The sequence below is a fragment of the Equus quagga genome, chromosome 7 (assembly GCF_021613505.1).
Source record: "Equus quagga isolate Etosha38 chromosome 7, UCLA_HA_Equagga_1.0, whole genome shotgun sequence".
Taxonomy (NCBI): domain Eukaryota; kingdom Metazoa; phylum Chordata; class Mammalia; order Perissodactyla; family Equidae; genus Equus; species Equus quagga.
This window is the reverse complement of record NC_060273.1, coordinates 17295148-17316351: the sequence shown is the minus strand read 5'-3', so window position 1 is coordinate 17316351 and position 21204 is coordinate 17295148. Positions and strand designations below refer to the sequence as shown.

At 47.3% G+C, this 21204-nt stretch overlaps 1 protein-coding gene across 1 annotated transcript in view; it reads right to left on the bottom strand.

Annotated features, from left to right (window-relative positions):
• The window catches only part of OTOA (otoancorin), a 60957-nt gene that overhangs the window by 23308 nt on the left and 16445 nt on the right, over window positions 1–21204 (bottom strand). Inside the window, exons 8-17 of the mRNA XM_046667574.1 lie at window positions 19193–19296; window positions 16876–16976; window positions 14903–15042; window positions 12768–12891; window positions 11128–11343; window positions 8901–9068; window positions 8028–8168; window positions 5015–5073; window positions 4704–4821; window positions 2473–2546 (exon numbers count right to left, since the gene is read on the bottom strand). Coding sequence (XP_046523530.1) covers window positions 2473–2546; window positions 4704–4821; window positions 5015–5073; window positions 8028–8168; window positions 8901–9068; window positions 11128–11343; window positions 12768–12891; window positions 14903–15042; window positions 16876–16976; window positions 19193–19296 — 1245 coding nt within the window. The remainder of the gene's footprint in view (window positions 1–2472; window positions 2547–4703; window positions 4822–5014; window positions 5074–8027; window positions 8169–8900; window positions 9069–11127; window positions 11344–12767; window positions 12892–14902; window positions 15043–16875; window positions 16977–19192; window positions 19297–21204) is intronic.

Sequence of the window (21204 nt, the reverse complement as noted above, 5' to 3'; positions counted from 1 at the left end):
ATTTCCTACCATGCTCCTCTTCTATGGGCAGGAAACAAACTTCCCATAATGCTCCTCTTCTATAGATGGGAAACAAACTTCCCATCATGCTCCTCCTCTATGCCCCAGCAGCATTGATCAGAGAATAGATCTCCATAAATATATGCTGACTGATGGACTGGTTGAGGGGAGATGAACAGAAAGGAAAAGAAAGAGCAGAAGAAAGAGACAAAGAGGAAAGCGAATAAAATAGAAAGTGAGGAAGAAAGACGAGAAGGAGTGGAGAGAATAAGAGAAACGATTCCCAGCTCAGTCATCTCCAACCCAGAACTCTTCCCTAAACCCTTGACCGTGTGTTCTCAGTCGGGGCAACAGCACCCTCAAGGGGCAGAAACTGGTTCAGGGGAAGGAGGGAGCAAAAAAAATCTTAGTTATGACAATGACTTGTGACCCACCAAAGCTCAACAAAATCTGATTCCTTGTAATCTCTCTCATTAGGGAGAAATAAATTTTTCTCCTTAGGGAGGCAACAATGAAATAAGGTTGAGAAAGACTAGTCACCACGTGGCCTAGTCATTAACGTCACCTGACTGCTCCAAAACCACATTCCACACGTTCTTCCTCTCTACACCATCCTAGACTGCTTTTTCCCTTTATCCTCAAATCTATCATTGCTATGTCCTTAATATTACCCCAATCTGTTCTTGCCTCTCCATTCCTAGTACCACTGTCTTATTCATTCATTCTTTCATTCATTCAGCAAATATCCAAGAGCATCTATTGCACGCCAGGCACTGTGCTGGGCACCAGTTACAACCATGAACAAGACATGAAGGGCAGGTCACTGCTCTCGGGATGCTTCTTTTGAGGAGGGGAAGAAACACAGAGACCAGTGAATAAACCAGGCCATTTCAGCTGGTGATCAATGTAAGGAGGAAACCAGAATGGCTCTGTAGAGGACAATGATGGTGGGATGGCCAGGAGAGCCCCTTCTAAGGCAGTACTATTTGAGCTGAGACGTGGATGAGTGGAAGGAGACAGCCATGCCAAGGTCAAGGTTATGGAAATAATCTTCCACTGTGTCCCTCCTTCCAGCCGGGTCCCCTGCATTCCGTCCTCTATGTGGGTAGTGGTGATGATCTCCCTGAGACATTAATCTGAGGGCTGTGCCAGAATACAGGTGAAACACGAGCCTTCCTGATCTGACCAGCCCCGTGTCCCTCCCAACTACCCTGCAGTGCACACCATGTGTCCCCCAGAGCGCTTCACTCCCCTCACCCACTGCTGGACCGAACAGCCCTTGTGCCCCAGCCTGGAGTGTCCATCTTGAACTCTCTAACCCGCTCATTCTTCAAGCTTTAGTCCACTCTCCTCCGACTCTCCAGTCTGAAGGAGATCTTCCTTCCTCCGCGTCTGGTGCCCATTACCCCTTCCCATGGTAACAGCACATAGCTTTCTTGGAGAAGCACCCTGGCACTCTAAATCCTTGTGGTTAGGGGTGGAGCCCATTTCATCCTCAGCTCCAGGGGTGCAATACAGACCTAAGACAGTCAAAATAACCCATCCTCCCGACCCCAGTGATTGGTTCGTGGAGAGCAAATTGGCCCAATTTAAGTCAATGAGCGTCAAACTCAAGACTTTTACTGAGAAGGATGGGAAGAGAGTCTCTTTCTTTTCCCTAAATGTGAAACTAGAAGACATAATCTTGGATCTGCCCAGGGGCCACCACAGAGAAAGAACTTGTCTGACAGAGAAGCCTACAGAGGAAAGGTGCACCAGGAGACAGTTAGATGACATCATTTGAGCCCCTGGATCCAGCCATGCCCAAACTCCATCCCCGGACTTCCCAGTTATCTGAACTGAAAATTGCCTTTTATTGCCTAAGCCAGTCTGCATTGTTTCCGTCACTATCAACGAAACCAACTTGACATAATTGGCTTCAGGCTTGTCTATTTTCCTCCCATGAGATTGTAAGCTCTTATAAGGGGAAAATTGAGTTATCTCTGAGAATTAGTACATAGTAAGCACTCAATAAATATTTTTTGAATGAATGAAGACAGTAAGTGTAAGAGAAGGGAGAGAGAAAGAGAGAAAAAGAGAAATAGTGTCCAGAGCACATTTAAAACTCAGGGCTGCCTCCCAGGCCTGAATGCCCAGACATCCCAAGAGAAGTCCTCACAGCAGCCGGGGTTGGCCTGGAGCCTGGGTCCAGCCGTGCAGCCAGCGCAGATGGGACCTGCTTCCCTGGAACTCATTCAGGCTTGGGTTACTTTGCCATTGGTTTTTAAATAACAAAAAAAAGCAAGAGAGTCTGTCTGAAATACCGATGTGGGGCTCAGAGTCTAATCCTGGTTCTCAAGGGCTTAGCTGTCAAAGGCACTCTCCACGCCACCTCTGGTTCCTCACAAAACCCAGGGGGAGGGGAGCACTTTGGCTGAAGTGATTCCCACTGTCTTACTGCTGAGCCAGAAAGGGGGGCCAGTGCTCACTCACGGGAGCGCAGCCAAGAGGAAGGGCGGCATAGTGGACCTGGCGACGTCCCAGTATTTCCACGCCAAACAATTAACCTGAAAGATCAAAGCGGTTCGAGGAACGTAGTCCGACAATAAGAACAAACACAGATTGTGCTTTCGGTGTGTCGGGCGCTGTTCTGAGTGCTTTCTATATGTCTACTTATTTAATAGGACACCCTATGTCGTAGGTACCACTCCTGTGTCCAGTTTATGGATGAGAAAACTCAGGCAATAACATGACAAACACAAAAACTCTCAAAGTCAATAGCAAACTTTCCCCTGCAGTTACCTCTGGAATAGGGATTCTCAGCCCCAGCGCTGTTGACATTGGGGCTGGATAACTCTGTGTCATGGGCTGCCCTGTGCATTGTGGGACATTAAGCAGTATCCCTGGCCTTGGCCCACTAGATGCCAGTAGCATCTCCTCCAGGTGTGACAACCAAAGTGTCTCCAGATATGGCCAAATGGTCCCCTGTTGAGAACCACTGCTGCTGGGGACATTTTACTTTCTTTCTATTGGGTTTTTTTAAAAATAATAATTGTGTGTTTTCAGCAAAGATATAAACAATAAAGGTAAATTTTCAAATGAACTGGTAGTTGAGGGTTCTGAGAACTGGGAGAGTCTAGGTAAGGAGCTTCGGGGGGCAACTCTTCCTGCTCGAACATGTAGGTCTTCCTCAAAGCGGGTCTGGCCTCCATCCATTGGATCAGTTATTGACTTCACTCCCTATTTGGGCAAGGCTTTTAACATGGTTCAAAGGTTCTCACCAGGGAACTGGTTAGAAAGGTAAATTACCAGGCTTCATCCCAGGCCTACTAGAAGGGAAATTCTGCAAGTGGGGCTCTGCAATCTGTCTTTTTTAACAGTCTTAATAAGGTATAATTGATATGCAAAGAACCACACATATTTAATGTGTACAATTTGATAAGTCTGGACATACGCAGAACCCATAATACCATCACCACAATCAAGGCAAGAGACATATTTGACACTTCCCAAAGCTTCCTGTGTCCCTTTGTTTTTGCAGTAAGAGCATTTAATATGAAATCTACCCCCTTAACAAATTCTAAAGTGCACAGTACCATATTGTTTTGGGGTTTTTTTGAGGAAGATTAGCCCCGAGCTAACTACTGCCAGTCCTCCTCTTTTTGCTGAGGAAGCCTGGCCCTGAGCTAACATCCATGCCCATCTTTCTCTACTTTATACGTGGGACGCCTACCATGGCATGGCGTGCCAAGCGGTGCCATGTCCGCACCCGGAATCCGAACCGGTGAACTCCGGGCCGCCGAGAAGCGGAACGTGCACACTTCACCATTGTACCACGGGCCGGCCCCCCATATTGTTAACTACAGGCACTGAGTTGTACAGCAGATCTCTAGAATTTACTCATGTAGCAAAACTGAAACTTTAACCCCACTGAACAACTCCAGCCTTCCAGGTACTGCTGAAGCAAGCTCATATTTGAGAACCACTGATAGAGTGGACCATCTGAGGGATGACAGAGCTTCGTTAAAATTGCACGTATTCCTCTAATGATCTCAAAGGATTATCTGCCTATCTTTACGCTTCCCTGCTGTCAGGGAGAGAATTCACTGTTTGGAAACTTTTCATTCAGATCGGAAAGGCAATGAGGCCAGCGGGGGGGAGCTGTCCTGTGTATGCACCTGCTCGCCCTCTCAGCACTCTGCACAGCTGGCAGTTTGCATTCAAAGTCCAAATGCTGTTCCCAAGGCCCATTTTCAGTGGCGTAGATACTGTGAAAAGTCAGTTACTGCCTCTGGTGTCCCCAAAGGGTTAGAGTCTCCATAACCATTAGGAAATGGAAGTTTCAAATAAACAGTGCAATGCTCTTAGAGGATTGTTCCCATTGCAGGCTACCCCCGGGAAGGACAGGCATGACAGATGAAGGAATGACCTTCTGTCTCAGGAGAGCATAGTTATGGACGTGCAAAACGTTCCACCTTCCAGCTGTATTTACAGTTCCAATCTGAGCACAGGCTAACCTTTCGTTGAAACTCTGGCTGTGGAGACGTGGGTATTTGGAGCTTTTAAAAAAGAAACTGGAGAAGTTCTGGCTCAATATCTGACCCCATGTCATCACTTCCATCTGAATAATCCTGATATAAATATCTCAAGACGCCAGAGTCAATCCAGGCCCAGCAACCAGGGTCGGGAGAGAGAATGAGAAGCAGAAACTGCTTGCATGGTACCTGATACGGTGAAAGCAGGGAGAGGTTGTTCTCAAAATACTGGAAATGGGCCAGAAAGGAGTCCACACTCATGGCATCAATGTCAGAGCACATCACGCCTTTGACCAGCTGCCCTGCGCTAGAAAACAAAACAAGGGACCCAGCAGAAGAAAGGGGTAAGGAAGAGAGAGGAAAGAGGACACGAGAGAAAGCAGATCTGATGTGACACGGGCTACAGACGGGACAAGCCAACTCTCCTCCTGGGAAGTCAGGCTCCTTGGGAGAAGGCTCCAAAGGCCTCCTCAGCCCCCGGCCGGGTTATACTCTCCTACCTCAGGAGCTCCGAGGGCCTTCTGGTCGTCTGTGACAGAAGCTCGTACAGGAACAAGGCCTGAGGGGAGAGAATGATGCCAGCGTCGATGGAGCACTCGCTCACCGTGATGAGCCCGGGGGCCCTCTGGGGAAGGCACGCCTTGATCCCATTTTACAGGTGGGAGAGTGGAGGCTTAAGAGGCTATGTTACTTACCTGGGACCACACAATTGCTAAGCGGCAGAGCTGGGATTTGAATGGTGACCGAGTAATTGCAGAGCCTGTGCCCTCCCACCTCAGGGACTCCCTATGCTCCAGGAGGCCAACGAGGAACAAAGCCATTGGGCAGCAAGGCTGGAGTTTCCTTCCTGGGCTTTATGAAGCCGCTGCCAGTCGAGGACCCTCTGTAGCCGCTATGTCCATGCCCACCTGCTAGTTCCTGAACACACAGCATCCCAGGAAGCAACCGCCAAAGAGACAGGTGAATAGACCAAGACGGGCTGGAAAGGATCCTCAGCGAAGTAACTCCTGCTGGCAGCACGCACTCCCCTCAAACCCTTCCAGACGGGCACTCCAGGAGAACAATAGCCAGGAGCCAGGGGAGTCGTTTGTTTTAAGGAATGTAATTTTACAGAACACCTAACTTGCAGACGCGATCAAGCATGACATTCGTCTATTTTATAGACTCTGAAACTTTGAACGTAATTCCCCAAACAGAATAAATTGTGAGCTGGCATTAGGCAGAGGCATCTGAGACGTGCAGCTAGGCCCAGGAGAAAGGAGCAGCAGGGGAGGTTGGTTCCCAACGCTCTGTGTGTGGCCCCAGAGATCTCCTTGGGCACAGGGTCGAGTTCTGGGACCCTCCCACAGTCTTCCCCAACTCAGGAACGGCGACTCCATTAACTCAGTTGCTGGGACAAAAATGTCTTGAAGGCATCGATGGCAGGATGTGTTTTCCAAAGTGGCCACATATTTTCCATCTGATATGCGCTTCTAGAACCTTCCAGAACCACTACCCCATGATAAGGTGGAATCTGTGTCCCCTTCACTTGAAGATGGGGGGCCTCCGTGACTGCCTCAACAGATAGAGTGCAGCAGAAGTGACACTACGTGACTTCCAAGGTGAGCTCATCAAAGGTGACAGAGCTTTTCCTGGCTCGCTCTGCCTCAGGACATAGGCCTTGGGAGCCCTCAACTGCCCACATAAGGCCAGCCACCCCAAAGCCACCATTCCAGACACTGTTCAATTCCTAGGCTGCAGCAACAAGTTACCACAAACCTGGTGGGTTAAAACAGTAGAATTTATTCTCCCACAGTTCTGGAGGCCAGAGGTCCACAATCAAGGTGTCGGCAGGACCAGGCTCCCCCTGAAAGCTGTAAGGGAGGAGGCTTCCCCATCTTTTTCCAGCTTCTGGTGGCTCCAGGCATTCCTTGGCTTGTGGCTGCATCACTCCAGTCTCTGCCTCTGTCTTCACGTGGCTTCTCCTCTGTGTGTTTCCAATCTCTTTTGTCTGTGTCTGCTGCCTGGGTCCTCTCCTCTTATTAGGACACTCGTCATTGGACTTAGGGCCCACTCAGATAACCGAGGATGATCTCATCTCGAGATCCTTAACTGAATTGAATATGCAAAGACTCTTTTTTCCAAATAAGGTCACATTCCCACTCATAGGTTTTGGGTGGCATATCTTTTGGGGGGGGGCACCATTCAGCCCACTACATGGAAAGACCATATGCAGCTTAGAGAGAGACCCCCTTGCCCCAGGTGTTTGCATCTCCCCAGCGCAGGTGTCAGACACATGAGTGTCTCCAGGTGACTCCAGTCTCCACCTGAATCCAATTCATGAAAGACCCTGAGCACGAAGCCCCGAAACCATGCAAGCCAATAATAAAACAATTGCTACTGCGCTGAATTTGGAGGTGGTTTATTAGCCAGCAATAGATTATTGGACCATCAGCCTTGACGCCTCACTCTCTTTCATACCCACATCCAATCTGACAGCCAATCCTGTTGCCATTACCTTCAAAATGGATCCAGAATCTGACCATTGGTCTCCACCTGCATTGCCAGCACCTGGCCTGAGCCCCTGTTGTCTCTCATCTGAATCAGTCAATAGTCCCTAACTGATCCCTTTGCTTCCTCCCTGCTCTTCTCAATTCAGTGTCCATGCAGCAGCCAAGAGAGTCTTTGAAAACAAAAGTCAGATCACGTCTCTTCTCAGATGCTCTTCCAGCTCCTCTTCTCACCCAGAGTGGAGGCAGTCCTCACAGTACCCATGAGGACCCACAGAGTGGCTCCCCCGTAACCTCTCTGAGCTCGGCGAGGTCGTCTCTGGCTACCTCCCCACCCTCCAAACCACGTTCCCCATTCCCTGATTTACTTCCTCCTTCGCGCCCATCATCATCTAACACACACTTGACTTACTAATCTTACGAACTGTCTGTCACCCTCACGAGGATGGAAGCTCCCTGAGGGCAGCGACTCCTCTCTGTTTGGTTCACTTCTGCGTCCCCAGCACCAGCACCGTGAACAGCATCTGGCACGTGGGGGGCAAGGGCTCCACCAACATTTGATGAGTGAATGAAACAAAGAGTGGGCTGAATGAAAAAGAAGGCAGGAAAGGTCCTGAGAAAGCGCACTGGCCTCCACACCACGATCATCCCCAAACCCCCGAGCAGGCAGCGTTTCACTTCACACATCATAACCGCTAATATTTATAGCACACTGCCCACGTGCCAGGTGGTATACAGATGTCTCATCTCACTGATTCTCGTGAGAAATTATCCCCAGTTTTCATGTGAAACTGAGGCCAAGTGAGGGGAAGTAGAGACCCCAAAGTTAATAAATGGCAACCCCTGAATTCATGCTCAGGTCTTGTCTAACTTCTTAACACTATGCTATTCTGCCTCCTGAGTTGAATCACACAGAAATAAGGGTTGTTTTTTTTTTTTCCACCAAATTAACCTGAAAACAGACTTTTCCCCCAAGGCAGAGAGACAGAGGCCCAGGTGCCATCTGGGGGCCTCGTGTTCACACCTGACTCCTGCGAAGCTCCTTTTCCTTTAGGGCTGTAGCGTTGAATCTGGGTTCCCTCCGTAAATTGAAGAGAGACACTTCCTTAAAGAAAGCCCCTTGTATTTCCACAACACCGGAGGTGGCATCTCCTGCTTCGATCATCTGCCAAAGTGAGAGGAGACACAGTAAGAACGTTGTAGAAGGAGCACTGAGTTTGGGTAAGCTGGGCACCGTGGCAAGGGCTTCGCGGGCAACAAAACCCATCGGACCTGCTCAGCAGCCCAGTGATGTGAGGGCTATCCTTATCCCCATTTTATGGGTAAGAAAACTGAGGCTCAGTGAGCAATCCAGAAAGTCGCTAAGTCAGATTCGAGCTCGGGTCTGTCTTATCGGAAACCCACGCTCTTTAGTTTCGCCATCCATGCTGCTGTCTTCTGGAGGCAGATGCTGGCGTTGGTGTTTCAGGCCAAACCTCTTGTGTTTGGTTCCTTAGCAGATTTTGCAACTGCATACAGCAGGTCTGATAGAATAGGCTGCCCCAAAAACACCCCTGCCCAGTGAGAAAGAGGATACACACATGACTTTGCAACATGGAAGAGGCTTCCAGAAGCACTCTGGGAACTTCAGGGTTCATTTGTAAGCATTTCCAGATTAGACTGGCTAGAGAGAGAACAGGGTCTGGGAAGTAATGCAGCATGACCCAAGGGGCTCTTTCTGGAAAGGAGGGAAGCTGGGTATTGGGAGAAGACATTCTTCTGATCTGGACAAACCCATGCCAAAGGCAGAGCTAACCCCAGCCCAGAGCCGATGGCCCAAAGTCACAGCCCACTCCCCAGACCCAAAACCGCATGCTCTGCAAGCCCCGCGGCCGAGGACCACACGTCTTCCTCTCACCTTGCTGAGGACACCTTGCTGCTGGGCAGGCGACAAGTCAGACAGGTGCAGGGAGATGCTGCTTCTCAGGACCTGCAAGAGGTCCCTGCGGTCCATGCCATAGAAGGCCTGGGTGCCGACCCCAGCCAGAAGCACGCCCATCTGGCTGACACCGTAGAAGGACAGCACCTGGGTGAGGACCGGCCACAGGGAGGGTGAGGCTCTGCTCTAGCCTGTTACCTCTCGGACGCTTACCAGTCCCACACATGCTGGGTATCAGGATGGGCACTAGGGGCACCAAGGTGGGCAAGACACATGCCATCCTCCCAGACCTTCCTTCCTTCCATCAGGAAAGAGAGGTAAATATCAAAACACAAGACTCGTGGTAACTACTCTGCTGGGGGAATTACTCTGCTATCCGAGGCCACATTACAAATACCAAAAAGCATCACCCACACGCCACAGGGGCCAGGAAACGAGCTTTTGTGGTTTAATTTGAACTAGCTGACAGATTTAAAAACCGGTGGAATTGCCATAAAAATCCAGATTTGAGTTTCTGTTCTATAAAAAAAAAATCTGAACATGAGGCAATACTGGGCCTACACTGGCAACAATGGGCAAGAACTGGCTAGCAGCCACCCCTTCAGGTAGGTCACAGGGCTCTCAGTTTATCCAGCCGCACCCCTCTTACAGTGCCTTGAGACAGCCTGCTTCTCTCACTCTGTCACCCCATGCTCATCTATCTACCTGTAGAAGCTTTGAGTTGAAATAAACATTTAAAGATATAAGTCTGATATTTTATGACAAATATGATTGTAGCTGGCCACCCTATCAGAAATTCTACTTGTTTTTTTCCCTCCCTCTTTGGGAGTGAAGATGCTAGATGGTTTTCCTTATAATCAGGGACATTCCTTGGTTCTACAAGAAGACAGTTGAGTGGTTTCCTTTAGTTATTCTCTTGGAAGGGATAGTCTCTTCCTGTCCCCAAAGAAGGCAAGACCTTTCGAGCTCTTGGCTTCTTAATAAAAGTCGCCTCAACCCTCTGTAGGAAGAGTTGGATACTAGGAAAGAGACAAGCCACTTTGTCCCAGGCTGGGAGGGGACCGGAGAGTCTCCCTCAGCTCCCTAAAGTCAAAATCACAGAGAACAGTCCAGGTGGCCCATGAGGCCCCAGTCCAAACAGAAGGGCTGCAAAACCTTAAGCTAAAGTCATCATGAGGCTAGAAGGGATGCGAAGAATGGCCTAGCCTTGGTCTTGAGTCAGAAAGTGAGAATGAGTGTGCAATGGTCATGGTGCCATGACGGAGGTAGTTTGCATGGAAGTTACTCAAGTAGGCTCTGGAGCCAGATGCCCTGGGTTCAATGTCAGCTGTGTCCCCTTTACGTGGCCCTGGCAATTCCCTTATGTGCTCTGTGCTGCCCATGAATGACCTGGAAAATGAAGGTTCTAACACTACTGGTCTCACAGAGTTGTTGGGAAGATTAAATGGTTAACTCACTTAGAACAGAAGTGGCACACAGTAAGTGCTTAATAAATGTTTGCTATTATTTCATATTGGTATTGGTCCCAATCCAATCCTCACGAGCCATTTGGCATCCTGGGAAGTGGATAGGAGTGTAAACTGAAAGAGCGGGACATCAAAACGCTTAGGGGTGAAGTCTCTGGAGCTCCTTCTACTGGGCCTGGCACAGGGACACTAATTCCCGAGGAGAACAGTTCATTTCCCACCCCAGGAGCAGCAAGAACAAGGACTAAGGCTCCTGTCCCCTCCAAACAGGACCTTCCGTGGGGATGATTCTCTCCCTCAGGCCAAGACTGGAAGAAAAGAGCATTATCTCTCATCCCAGGATGAGGGACACGTTCACAGCCTCAACAACAAGCAAGGAAATCCTGGGGTGGATGCCACACATTGCTCAGCATCTCAAAGACAGCTACCCCTCCCTGAGTTCATACTCTAGGGCATGTGTTGTTCGAACCTCTTCCTGGGTACTGACTCACACAATCCTTGCAGCAATCCTGTGGAGTAGGTGCTACTGTTATCCTCATCTTACAAATAGGGAAACTGAGGCAAAGAGAAGTTAAGCCAGTTGTCCGGTGTCACACAGCTAGTAAGTGGCAGAGCAAGGATCTGAACCCCGGTAGTCCTCCTCGGCACTATCTTCTTACTGATTGGCTGCGTCCGCCATGTGCGGATAACTGGGCCTTGGGTCTCAGGGCACTAAAAAAGAGTTCAAAGCTCCAACTGACCTTCTCATGGGCCAAGTACTTGGCAGACAAGATGATGACCTGGCTCTTGGCCCAGCTCGAGACCTGGTTGAGGGTAGAAATGGCGCCGTGCACAGCCTCAGGGGAGAGCGATTCCAGCTGATCGTGCGTCAAGCCCACAACCGCATCTGACAAAGAGCCCAGAGTCTCATTGAGGGTCTGGTTCTCTGTGGCAATGTCCAGGAGGTCAGCTTTGAGCTAGAAGGGATGCAAGCTGGAATGAGCGTGAACAGCAAGCAGGACAGTGGTTCCCTCTGACTACATGCTGGGATGCAAGGACTCCACAACACCCTTGCCCCACCCTGCCCCATCCAACGGAGAGGGGACTCCTCCAAGCCCAGACAATGAGAACCCCTCTGAGAGTTCCACCTCCCCTGGCCTTGGCCTTGATATGCTGCAAGTTCACTGTGTGCTTCATTTAAATATTAATTCGCTATGAAATCAACCTTAAAGCATGGCAGAAAGAAACTTTGCTCACTTCACCCATAACTCCACCACAATCCCACAGCCTCTAGTTTCCTTTTGTGACCTTGAACTCTGTATCCATACATATGGCTGTTTTTCTTTCATAAAATATCCAGGGGGAGTTTCATGATAATATATAATCTGTGTAAATGTAACTCTCAACAGTAACAAGAAAGTAAAAGTCTCCTGAAAATCCTACCTCATAAAAATAACTAGGATTAGTAGCTGGGCATGCATGTTTCCAAGATTTCTTATGCCTTTATAAACCCTATAGACTTTAGAAACCACAGTATGTAGTTTTTTCTTAGTTGTAATATGAATGTAAGTGCAAGTTTCTGCTCTATATTTTTCACTTAAAATTATGTCTTACACATGTTTTCACATTTCTGTGATCACCTGAATTATTTTATTATAATATGCCTGTCTAGTTAGAGTCATGTTTCCCAACTGGTTCCGGTAGAGAAGATGATAAACTCACTTACTGTAACATGAACTCTGTACAAACAGTTGAGAAGAGTTCATGTTTTAACACCTGAATTTGTAGGAAGAATACATTCATTTTAGACGCGTGCACGCAGGCGTTCCCGGCAATACTGAAATGGCCACTGGGGGGCAGCAGAGAAAAGCGAAAGAAATGGCCGTCCCAACTCCCGGTTCTCCAAATTCAGGAACGGCCTCTCCCTAGCGCTCAGTGTCCGCTTCTGTAAATTGAAGGGGTGCCCTGGAGCAGTGCTTCTCACAGTGTGGTCCTTGACCAGCAGCAGCAGCATCTCTCCCGGAGCTTGCTAGAAATTCGGAGGCCCCGCCACAGACCTCCTGAATCAAAGACTCTGGGCCAGGGGCCCTGTGAACTGTATTTAACAAGCCCTCTGGATGCTTCTGATGTACCCTCAGGTTTGAGAACTACCCACCTAGATGATCCCAGAGGGTTCTCTCACGTCTAATCGGATCTGACCTTCGTGGTCAGGGCTGCCACAGCTACTACCCCCGTGGCCGGAAAATACTCATCCAGTATTAGAAGTACCATCTGCTGCGGCTGGACCTAGATTCAGGTTAACCCCACGCGTGTCCTCTCAAAGGCCAGGTGAGACTGTCATCCCCATTTCTCTGGAGTGAAACTGAGGCAGAAGCCCCCGGGCCTTGGGTCCCGTCTGCACCTTCTGAACGCCGGCCTGGAAGCCCCTCAGGCGGCTGCACTTGATCATCTGGTGAAGGCGGACTTGGGCCATGGCGGCGTCCAGCAACTCCAGGTCTCCGTAGAAACAAACCAGCAGGCCCAGCCTGTGTGAGAAGATAAGGGAGCTGGCAGAGGCCCCAGGGCTGGGGGCCACAACCGCAGCCCCACCCTAGTGGGAACCAAGTGCTGTACCAGGTATTGTGCTGAGCCCTTTACCCAGATTCTCTCATCACAACAACCCTGGGAGGTAGGTGGACTGTTAGCCCCATTTCACAGAAGGGCAAACTGAGACTCAGTGATCTTGCCCAAGGCAAGCAGTGGAGCTGGACTTAAATGCGGATCCATCTAACTAGGCCATCTCTCCCCTGGGGCGGTAAAGGGCACAAGGAAACAATGCTGGTTAGCCATGCAAAACTCCCCATTTCCACGTGGAGATAAGGGGTTTGTCCAGCCTGAGGGATTCGCTGAGGCAGAGATTTAGTTCCAGGATGCTTTATAACCTATACCCCCAAATGATGACTTCAAAGGAAAGAGGAAGACAGGAGGCAGAACAATGTAGGGACAGAGGTGGGATTTGAACCCTGGTCTAGCTGGGAGCACTATACCTAGTGGTTAAGAGCATAGCTTCAGGCCAACTGGAGTTTGAAGCCCAGCTCTGCTAGGTGTTTGACTTCCAGCAAGCTACTTAACTTCTCTGCAAAGTTGCTGCACACAGCTGTGCAGTGCACACTCTGTACTACTGTACAGGGTGGCCTTGCCTTTCTGAGCCTTTAATAAAGGGGGGGGGGTTGCTTTGTTCATCATAGCACATCATAATAAATATGATGACGGTAGGAATGTACAAGAGTTAAATGAGAAGAGGCACACCAACTGATTAACACACGTCCTGGTGGCCACTAAGCAAGCATTCATGAATGGACGCTCTTAGAGTTAGTATAAAATCTACTTGACTTAGCATGGCTGGCCCACCTAGTTGACCATGCTCAACCTGGTTCCACCCTCTCAGAAAGACACTGACACGCCCGGGCATGTCCACAGGAGAGGAACCAGGTCAGGAAAAGGCTTTGAAAATGTGTCTGATGAGAAAAGAAGATGCAGGGGAAGTGAAGACTGAAAATCAATAACTGCATTAAGAATCACGTCTCTTGAGCACTCACAGAATGTCAGGTGTGTGTAATCCTTACAACGACCTTCATGAGGCAGAAGATTATCATCTCCCATTGTACGGATGGGGAAACGGAGGCAGAGAGAGGTGCACTCACACGGCCAAGATCACACAACTTGCAAGTGGCAGAGGCAGGATTAAACCCGGGAAGTCTGGCTCCAGGCCCATGTTCTTAACCACTAAGCTACTTTTTGTGTAATATAGAAAAATGGGACCCATGCTGATGGCTGAAAGTTACTAGAGATGGGGGAGAAGGTGTAATCGTTTTATATGAGAACATTCCCTACCAGTGACTCTTTGAAAAAATGTAAGGTCATATGGTGATGTCAGAGGAAGCCCTGTGACAGCAAGTTCCTGGGAGATGGAGAGAAGATGGCCAAACAGTGCTCACCACCCCTCCCCATTCCATGCTCCCTCCCCCTGACATTCAAACCCTGTCTGGGATCACCCCTGCACAGCTCCTGGCCCTCCCCTGCTGGAAATGGGTCCAGGGGATCACGTTACAATCACTACATTCTAGAGCAGATCACATCCTGGGCTGCTCACCTGAAAGTCTGGATAATAAGGGGTTTGCAAATATAGGGACCCATCAGCTATTTCCAATACTCAACCCAACCTAATGGAAGTTACACATTTATCTTGGAATGGATGGAGTACTGAGTATTTAAAATGTTCCATTTCCACGCTCAGAGCTGGAATCTTAGCACAAAATGCCTGGCACAGAGGAGATGCTCTGAAAGCATTTGTCCCTCTCTGCCCACTTCATAAGTCCTTCGAAGGGTATTTCTTTGGGGAAACACCTCCCCTCACATGCACAGAGACGTGAGAATTCAAAGAGATGGATCAGCCACCTCTCTTCCTTCCCGGGGACTTTTGCTGCTCACAGGAAGCTGACGCTTAGATTGCATCTTAGGAAACAGCTCTGAGGGCCCAGAGCCCACGCCCTTTACCTGTGGATGGTGGAGGTATTCCTCATGTCAAAGCTGGAGGAACTGATCCTCTCCAGAAATGCCTGGGCCAGTTCAGGTGTGATGTCATAAATTGTGTCCAACTGCTTGGTAGCATTGTCATAGCTGATAAACAGCCCAATCTGGTGGACAAGGACAGGAAGATCAATGAGGAGGGCTAAGGCGGCTCCGTGCAGCCCCACCCTGGCGGTCTGTGCGGTGCCCCCTCCCAGAGCCCCACTTCTCATTGTCAGTGATTTCCTAATGGTCAGTAACTGATGCTTTGGTCTCCTCTTCAACCCAACTGTTACTTAGGAAGGTATTATTTTTTTAATATCCGACCAGTTGAATTTTTTTAAAGCTCATATTTGCACATTAATTTCTAGGTTTGTTATACTGAGGTCAGAGAATGTGGTCCACAAATTTTCTGCTCAGGGGAATCAGAGGTTTTTGTAATAGATGAGTTGGGTTGTAAATGGCCCCCGAGTGATGAATAAGAGTGCGTTCTCTTTGTAAGATACAAGTATATTTATAGTCAGCTTTACTAACTACGCTAGTCAGAGTCTTTCCATTCTTGTTCACTTTTTGCCCGTATGCCCAAGGGTGTCACATTGAAGTCTCCTGTATTTCAACCCACTACTATTCTGTGCCTACAGGACTCACAGTTGTCTCTCCCTCACGGATGTACTCTTTGTCCATATAAAATTCCCCCTTAGTCTTGGTGCTCTGTAGCTTCTCCTCCTTTCTCTACATTTTTAGGTGGTGAAGAAAAGTTGCAAGTGGGCTCTTGATCTTAGACATTTCCCCTAGGGGCCCAGCTTCCTAAGAATTTAACCTCTATCTACTTCCCGAAATTCACTCAATGTTGGGAAAGTAAAATGGAGGTTTAATCCATTTTATAACTGAAGGTTATAACATTGAAAGACGTTTGAAATATTTCCAGCCACCTTAAGAGGAACCTAGTTCTGCCTCTGGTTTCATAATAACCACACAGAGTTGGGTCAACTGGTCCTTGAACAAGCCAGTCATTTGATGCAAACACTTCTCTTACTGGCCAGAAGAAAGCCAGGGCACACATGATAAAAACTGGAGGCAGGAGGGCCAGCTCCATGGTGTAGTGGTTAAGTTTGGCACGGTCCACTTTGGTAGCCTGAATTCGCGGGTTCAGATCCTAGGCACAGACCTACATCATTCTCAACCATGTTGTGGCAGTGACCCACATATAACGTGGAGGAAGATTGGCACGGATGTTAGCTCAGCGCTAACCTTCCTCAAGCAAAAAACGAGGAAGATTGGCAATGGATGTTAGCTCAGGGCAAATCTTCCTCAGCAAAAAAAAAAAAAAAAAAAAATTGGAGGCAAGTCCCAAACTTTATGAATGCTTCCCTTTTGGCAGCATTCTTTGGAGGCTGCATTCCAAAATCATGATGTCCAAGGGATTTTAGTGTCATTGTGTCCACATCAGGAGAAGGAGACAGACAGGCTGCCCAGTGAGTTAAGTAAGCTTAAAACATGTGCATTTCTCCCTGTAAACTCGAGAGTTAGAATCCAATCATTGCTCATGCTCAAGTAGCTATCAATAGAAGTGGCTAATAATCCACGTTGCTTTTGATCTGGGTTCATGCTTCCAGAGACTGGAAACTTTACAGCTATTGTCCTTGGCCTTTCTTGAGTACAAAAATATGCTTAAATGATTTTTGGTTCAGAGCCAACACCCTTTATATCACATCTGCTCACATCAGAGCTATCTTAGTTGTCCACAATTCTTTTTCTTTTCTTAGCTCTTCTATACTAGAACACAATCTGACGGGTGACATTCCAAAGTTTTCTTTAGAGGTTCAAGATATTTTGGGGCTGAGGCGGGTGTCCAATTTCCAGAGCACCGTGACTGACTGGCTGAACACGAAAGGTTTAGAATACGCCTGACTCCAGATGTATCAGTAACGGGGACATGCAAAGGTACTTCCCCAACTTACTTCTATAGGACTAATTTTCATAATTTCTTCAAATGATAGGTGCACCATATATCTGCCCAAAATCCATAAGTTTTCTGCACTGACCCATGAAACAGAGTTATCTGCAAAAAATAAATAAATAGATAAATAAGTAAATAAAAGCCTTTGTATGTGATAGTCAAAAGCATCTTTGATGTTGGGACCTTCTTCTTGCACTCATTAGTTCATTAACTCGTTCGACAACCATTTTTGGGGAGCCTCCTACTTGTGAGATGCTATGCTACACACAGGTGCCCACAGACGCCCGCCACCTGAGGCAGGTTTGTTACTCAATAGTGTGGTCCCTGGACCAGCCCCATCAGCATCACTTGGAACTTGTTAGAAACGCAGATTATGTTTTAAGACTTAAGACCACAAAATATAGTTCTATTTTTAGTTCACTTAGTTACTAACTTGAAATATGTTTGACTCTTTGATTACTACCAGTAACAACTATGATCGTTCTTATCGATGATCATTGTCTTACTATACTTGAGCCAAACCAAACTACCTGTCCTTCCTCATGGGCACCTCAAATGTTCTCGAAATCCTCGCTTGCTTGGGCCCTTCACATCAGCTATCATGCCTTTCCTCTAACTCTTCTGCTTCCAAATTGTGTCTTCAAAATTAAGCTCAAATGTTTCCTCTTCCTTAAAGCCTTCTCTTGTCTCCTCAGCCGGCAGCAATTTCTCCCTCCTCTGAATTCCCAGAGGACTCTCTCTGTCACTCTGTTCAAGCATTTGAAATTCCCCAGCAGTGCGATGTCAGTGGGACTTTAAGAACAGTCGTGTCCAGGATCTAACTTCAGGTTTCACTGAGCTAGAATTGGCCACCGTGCCCCCAATCCTTCAATAAAGGACTTTTACATACAACAACATTGCGTTGGTAGCATTTTCGGGAAATGAAAGCAGCAGGGGAGTGTTTACAGGGTGCAGGGAATCAGTCACCCAGAGCTGTTGCAGGAAGCTGTGGGCAATGGCTGACTGCCAGACGGGATGGAGAAGTCAGCTGCTGCATGCATGAGTCACAAGAACAGGGCGCCACCCCAACCCAGCAATCGGAGCTGTTGGGCTGAGCACAGGTAGATGGCCTATGATTCCCTAGATGGGGACTCTGGACATTTGACTGGCTTATTAGAAGAAAGGGTAGCCCCAGAAGGCCAGAGAATTTGTGGGGGAAAACCACTGAATTCACCAAGAACCAAGTTGAAATATTTACTCCGGCCCTTTACAGAAAACAGCTGCCACAGGCCGTTGTAGTCTAAGTGGCAACCCTCTCCATGGCGTTTATCCATTCGATTTTCTTCACAGCGGTACAAATATCTGAGTTCTCTCTCTCACTCTCTTTTTTTTCATTTACTTTAAAATGTTTCTCCACCTACCTCCCACAATAAAACAATAGCTCCCTGAGAGCCAAGACTTTGTCTTCTTTTCCTCTGTGTCCCCAGTGGCTGACATATACTCACTCGGCTTTTTGGACAGGTTAAAAAAGTTTCTTCTGTTTACTTGACTGACATTAAACATTCAGTAAGTTGAAGCTGTCTGAGGAATTGTTTGCATTACTCATCTACATAGCCATTCTTTTCTATATTTCTTTTTTTCCCAATTGTAAAATACACGTAACATAAAATTTACCATTTTAGCCATTTCTAGGTGTGCAGTCAGTGGTATTAAGTACACTCACTTTATTGTGCAACTATCACACCATCCATTTCCGGAACATTTCTCATGTTGCAAAACTGAAACTCTGTGCTCATTAAACACTAACTCGCCATTCCACCCTCCTCCCAGACCTCACAACCACCAGTCTACCTTCTGTCTCTAAGAGTCTGACTCCTCTAGGACATAGCAGGTTTTTAATAAACATCTGTCAAATAAACAAATCCTTTGGTTGTCAGGAAACTTAGCACTAAAATTCTGTGCTTTATTGCTTAGATTTTCTTTTAAAAAATGATTTTTTGCACTTTAATACAGATGTTTTAATACAGATTTTGAACTTGCAACCTTGTTCTAAAGGTTCTCATCGAATCTACGAAGGCATCATTATTTACGTTCCACTAAGAAACCAGGACGTGCCATCAACAATGAGATACAGATGCATCCTTATTTCGGAGAAGTAGGGCACTGATGAAATGGGATATGTGTTTTATTCCATAAGCCACATCAAACCCTTTTGGGAAGCTGGGGGGCAGGGAAAATGATAAGTGACATGAAATCAAATCCCTGTTTTCAGATATGAAGCACCTCTTTCGAGGATGAACTCCCCCTGGAACGTGGTCGCACTCAGAGTGCGGGCTCACCAGTGGCGTTGGAGGATGTCTGCAAAATCCCAGCCATCCAGGAGTAGAGAGCTCTCTGGGAGTGCGCCGAGGTCTGGTCATAGAGCTCTTTGAATACAGCAGATCTAAATGACACAAACATGGGCATCAATTCAGGAACAAACAGGCGGGGGCTGCCTTGAGGCCGCGTCAGAAGGGTGAGTGTACCGGAAGCTGTCTTGTGTTAAAAACCTCCCCAGTCCCTTGCTGTATGTACTTATTTTTCCATTTCTCCTCTTCCCCTCACAGCTAAATACTTTCCAGAGAGTGGTCTCCACTTCCTCACTTCTTGGTCATTTTTTTTTTTGGTAATAGCTTTATTCAGATATAATTCATATACCATACAATTCATCCCTCTAAAGTGTACCATTCCACGGTTTTCAGTATATCCACAGACTTGTGCAACCATCACCACAATCATCTTAGAACATTTTAAGCACCTCAAAAAGAAACCGTGTACCCTTTAGACATCACCCCTGAACCTCTAGTCACCCCAACTCCTAGAAACCACTAATCTACTTTCTGTCTCTATAGATTTGCCTCTTCTGGACATTTCAGATAAATGGAATCATACAATATGTCATCTTTGTGTCTGGCTTCTTTCTCTTGGCTTGATGTTTTCGAGGCTCATCCAGGTTGTAGCACGTATCAGTCCTTCATTCCTTGTTATGGCCAAATTCTATTCCATTGTATGAATACACCACATTTTGTTTATCTGCTCAGCATTTGATGGACATCTCAGTTGTTTTCACCTTTTGTCTAGTATGAATAATGCTGCTGTAAACATTCACATACAAACGTTTGTGTGGACATAGGTTTTCATTCCTTTGGGGTACATACCCAGGAGTGGGACTGCTGGGTCATATGGTAACTCTGTGTTTAGCCTTTTGAGGAACTTCAGGCTATTTTCCAAAGTAGCTGCACCATTTTCCATTCTCACCAACAGTGTATGAGGCCTCCAGTTTCTCCACATCCTCACTGGCGCTTGTTATTATTATATATATATTATGTTATATGTTATATGTTATATAACATAACATAATATATATTGTGCTATACATTATATATTATATATGTCACTTTGATTATAGACACCTGCTGGGTATGAAGTGTCGTGGTCACCTTTTAAGCCACTGCAATCTGGTTTCCCCACCACTGTACCATTCCCTGTGGCCCAAGTCACCAATGACCTCCTTGTTGCCATATCCAGCAGTCCCATTTGGTCCAAACACAACTTGACCTTTCACAGCATTTGACCCTGGTCACCCTTCATCCTGGAAGCCTTCCCTTACCCCCACCCACCACCGCTGAAAATCAGTTCACCAAATGAACAATTCACCAACCTTCTCTAAGCTTAAAGTTTCTCTGCCACTCTCCCAGTCATTTCATACGTGAATAGGCAAACTTTCCCTTAAGTCCATTTTTTAATATCTTCTCTCTGTATTTTTCTTCGTCTTCCTTCTTTTCATTTTGTTTTTTCATGAGAGCAAAGTACATGAAAGGGACAAGAGATAGACAGAGTTCTGGAAAAAAGTAAACATCATTTAAGGGAAAGCTTGCCCATCTGCAAAAATGCTGGCTCTGTCATTCCCTAGGAGTCTGACCTGGGCAAGTTATTTAATCTCTCTGTGCCACAATTTCCTCATCTGAAGAATGGGGGTGGGATTACTGACATTATCCTCACGGAGAGCAGAGGGATGGTAGAGTACGGTAGGAAGAAGACAAAGCTAGGGTTCCGGAGACTTGCGTTGAGTTCAGATTAAGTTAAGCCCCATGGGATCACCTGAGGGCCTCAGTTTCTTCATCTGTGAAAGAACGGGTTGGATTAGAAGATGCCCATTAGGAAGACTTCAGTAAAAGTGGGGACCATATTCTGGACTCCTCACTCAAGGACTGAGAACCTGGAGTCACATAATGTGATATCTGTATTATTCTGCTGTCTTTCTGTCTACAAGGCTCATAACCTTTCCCCCGGCTCTTATTCAAGGTCTGTA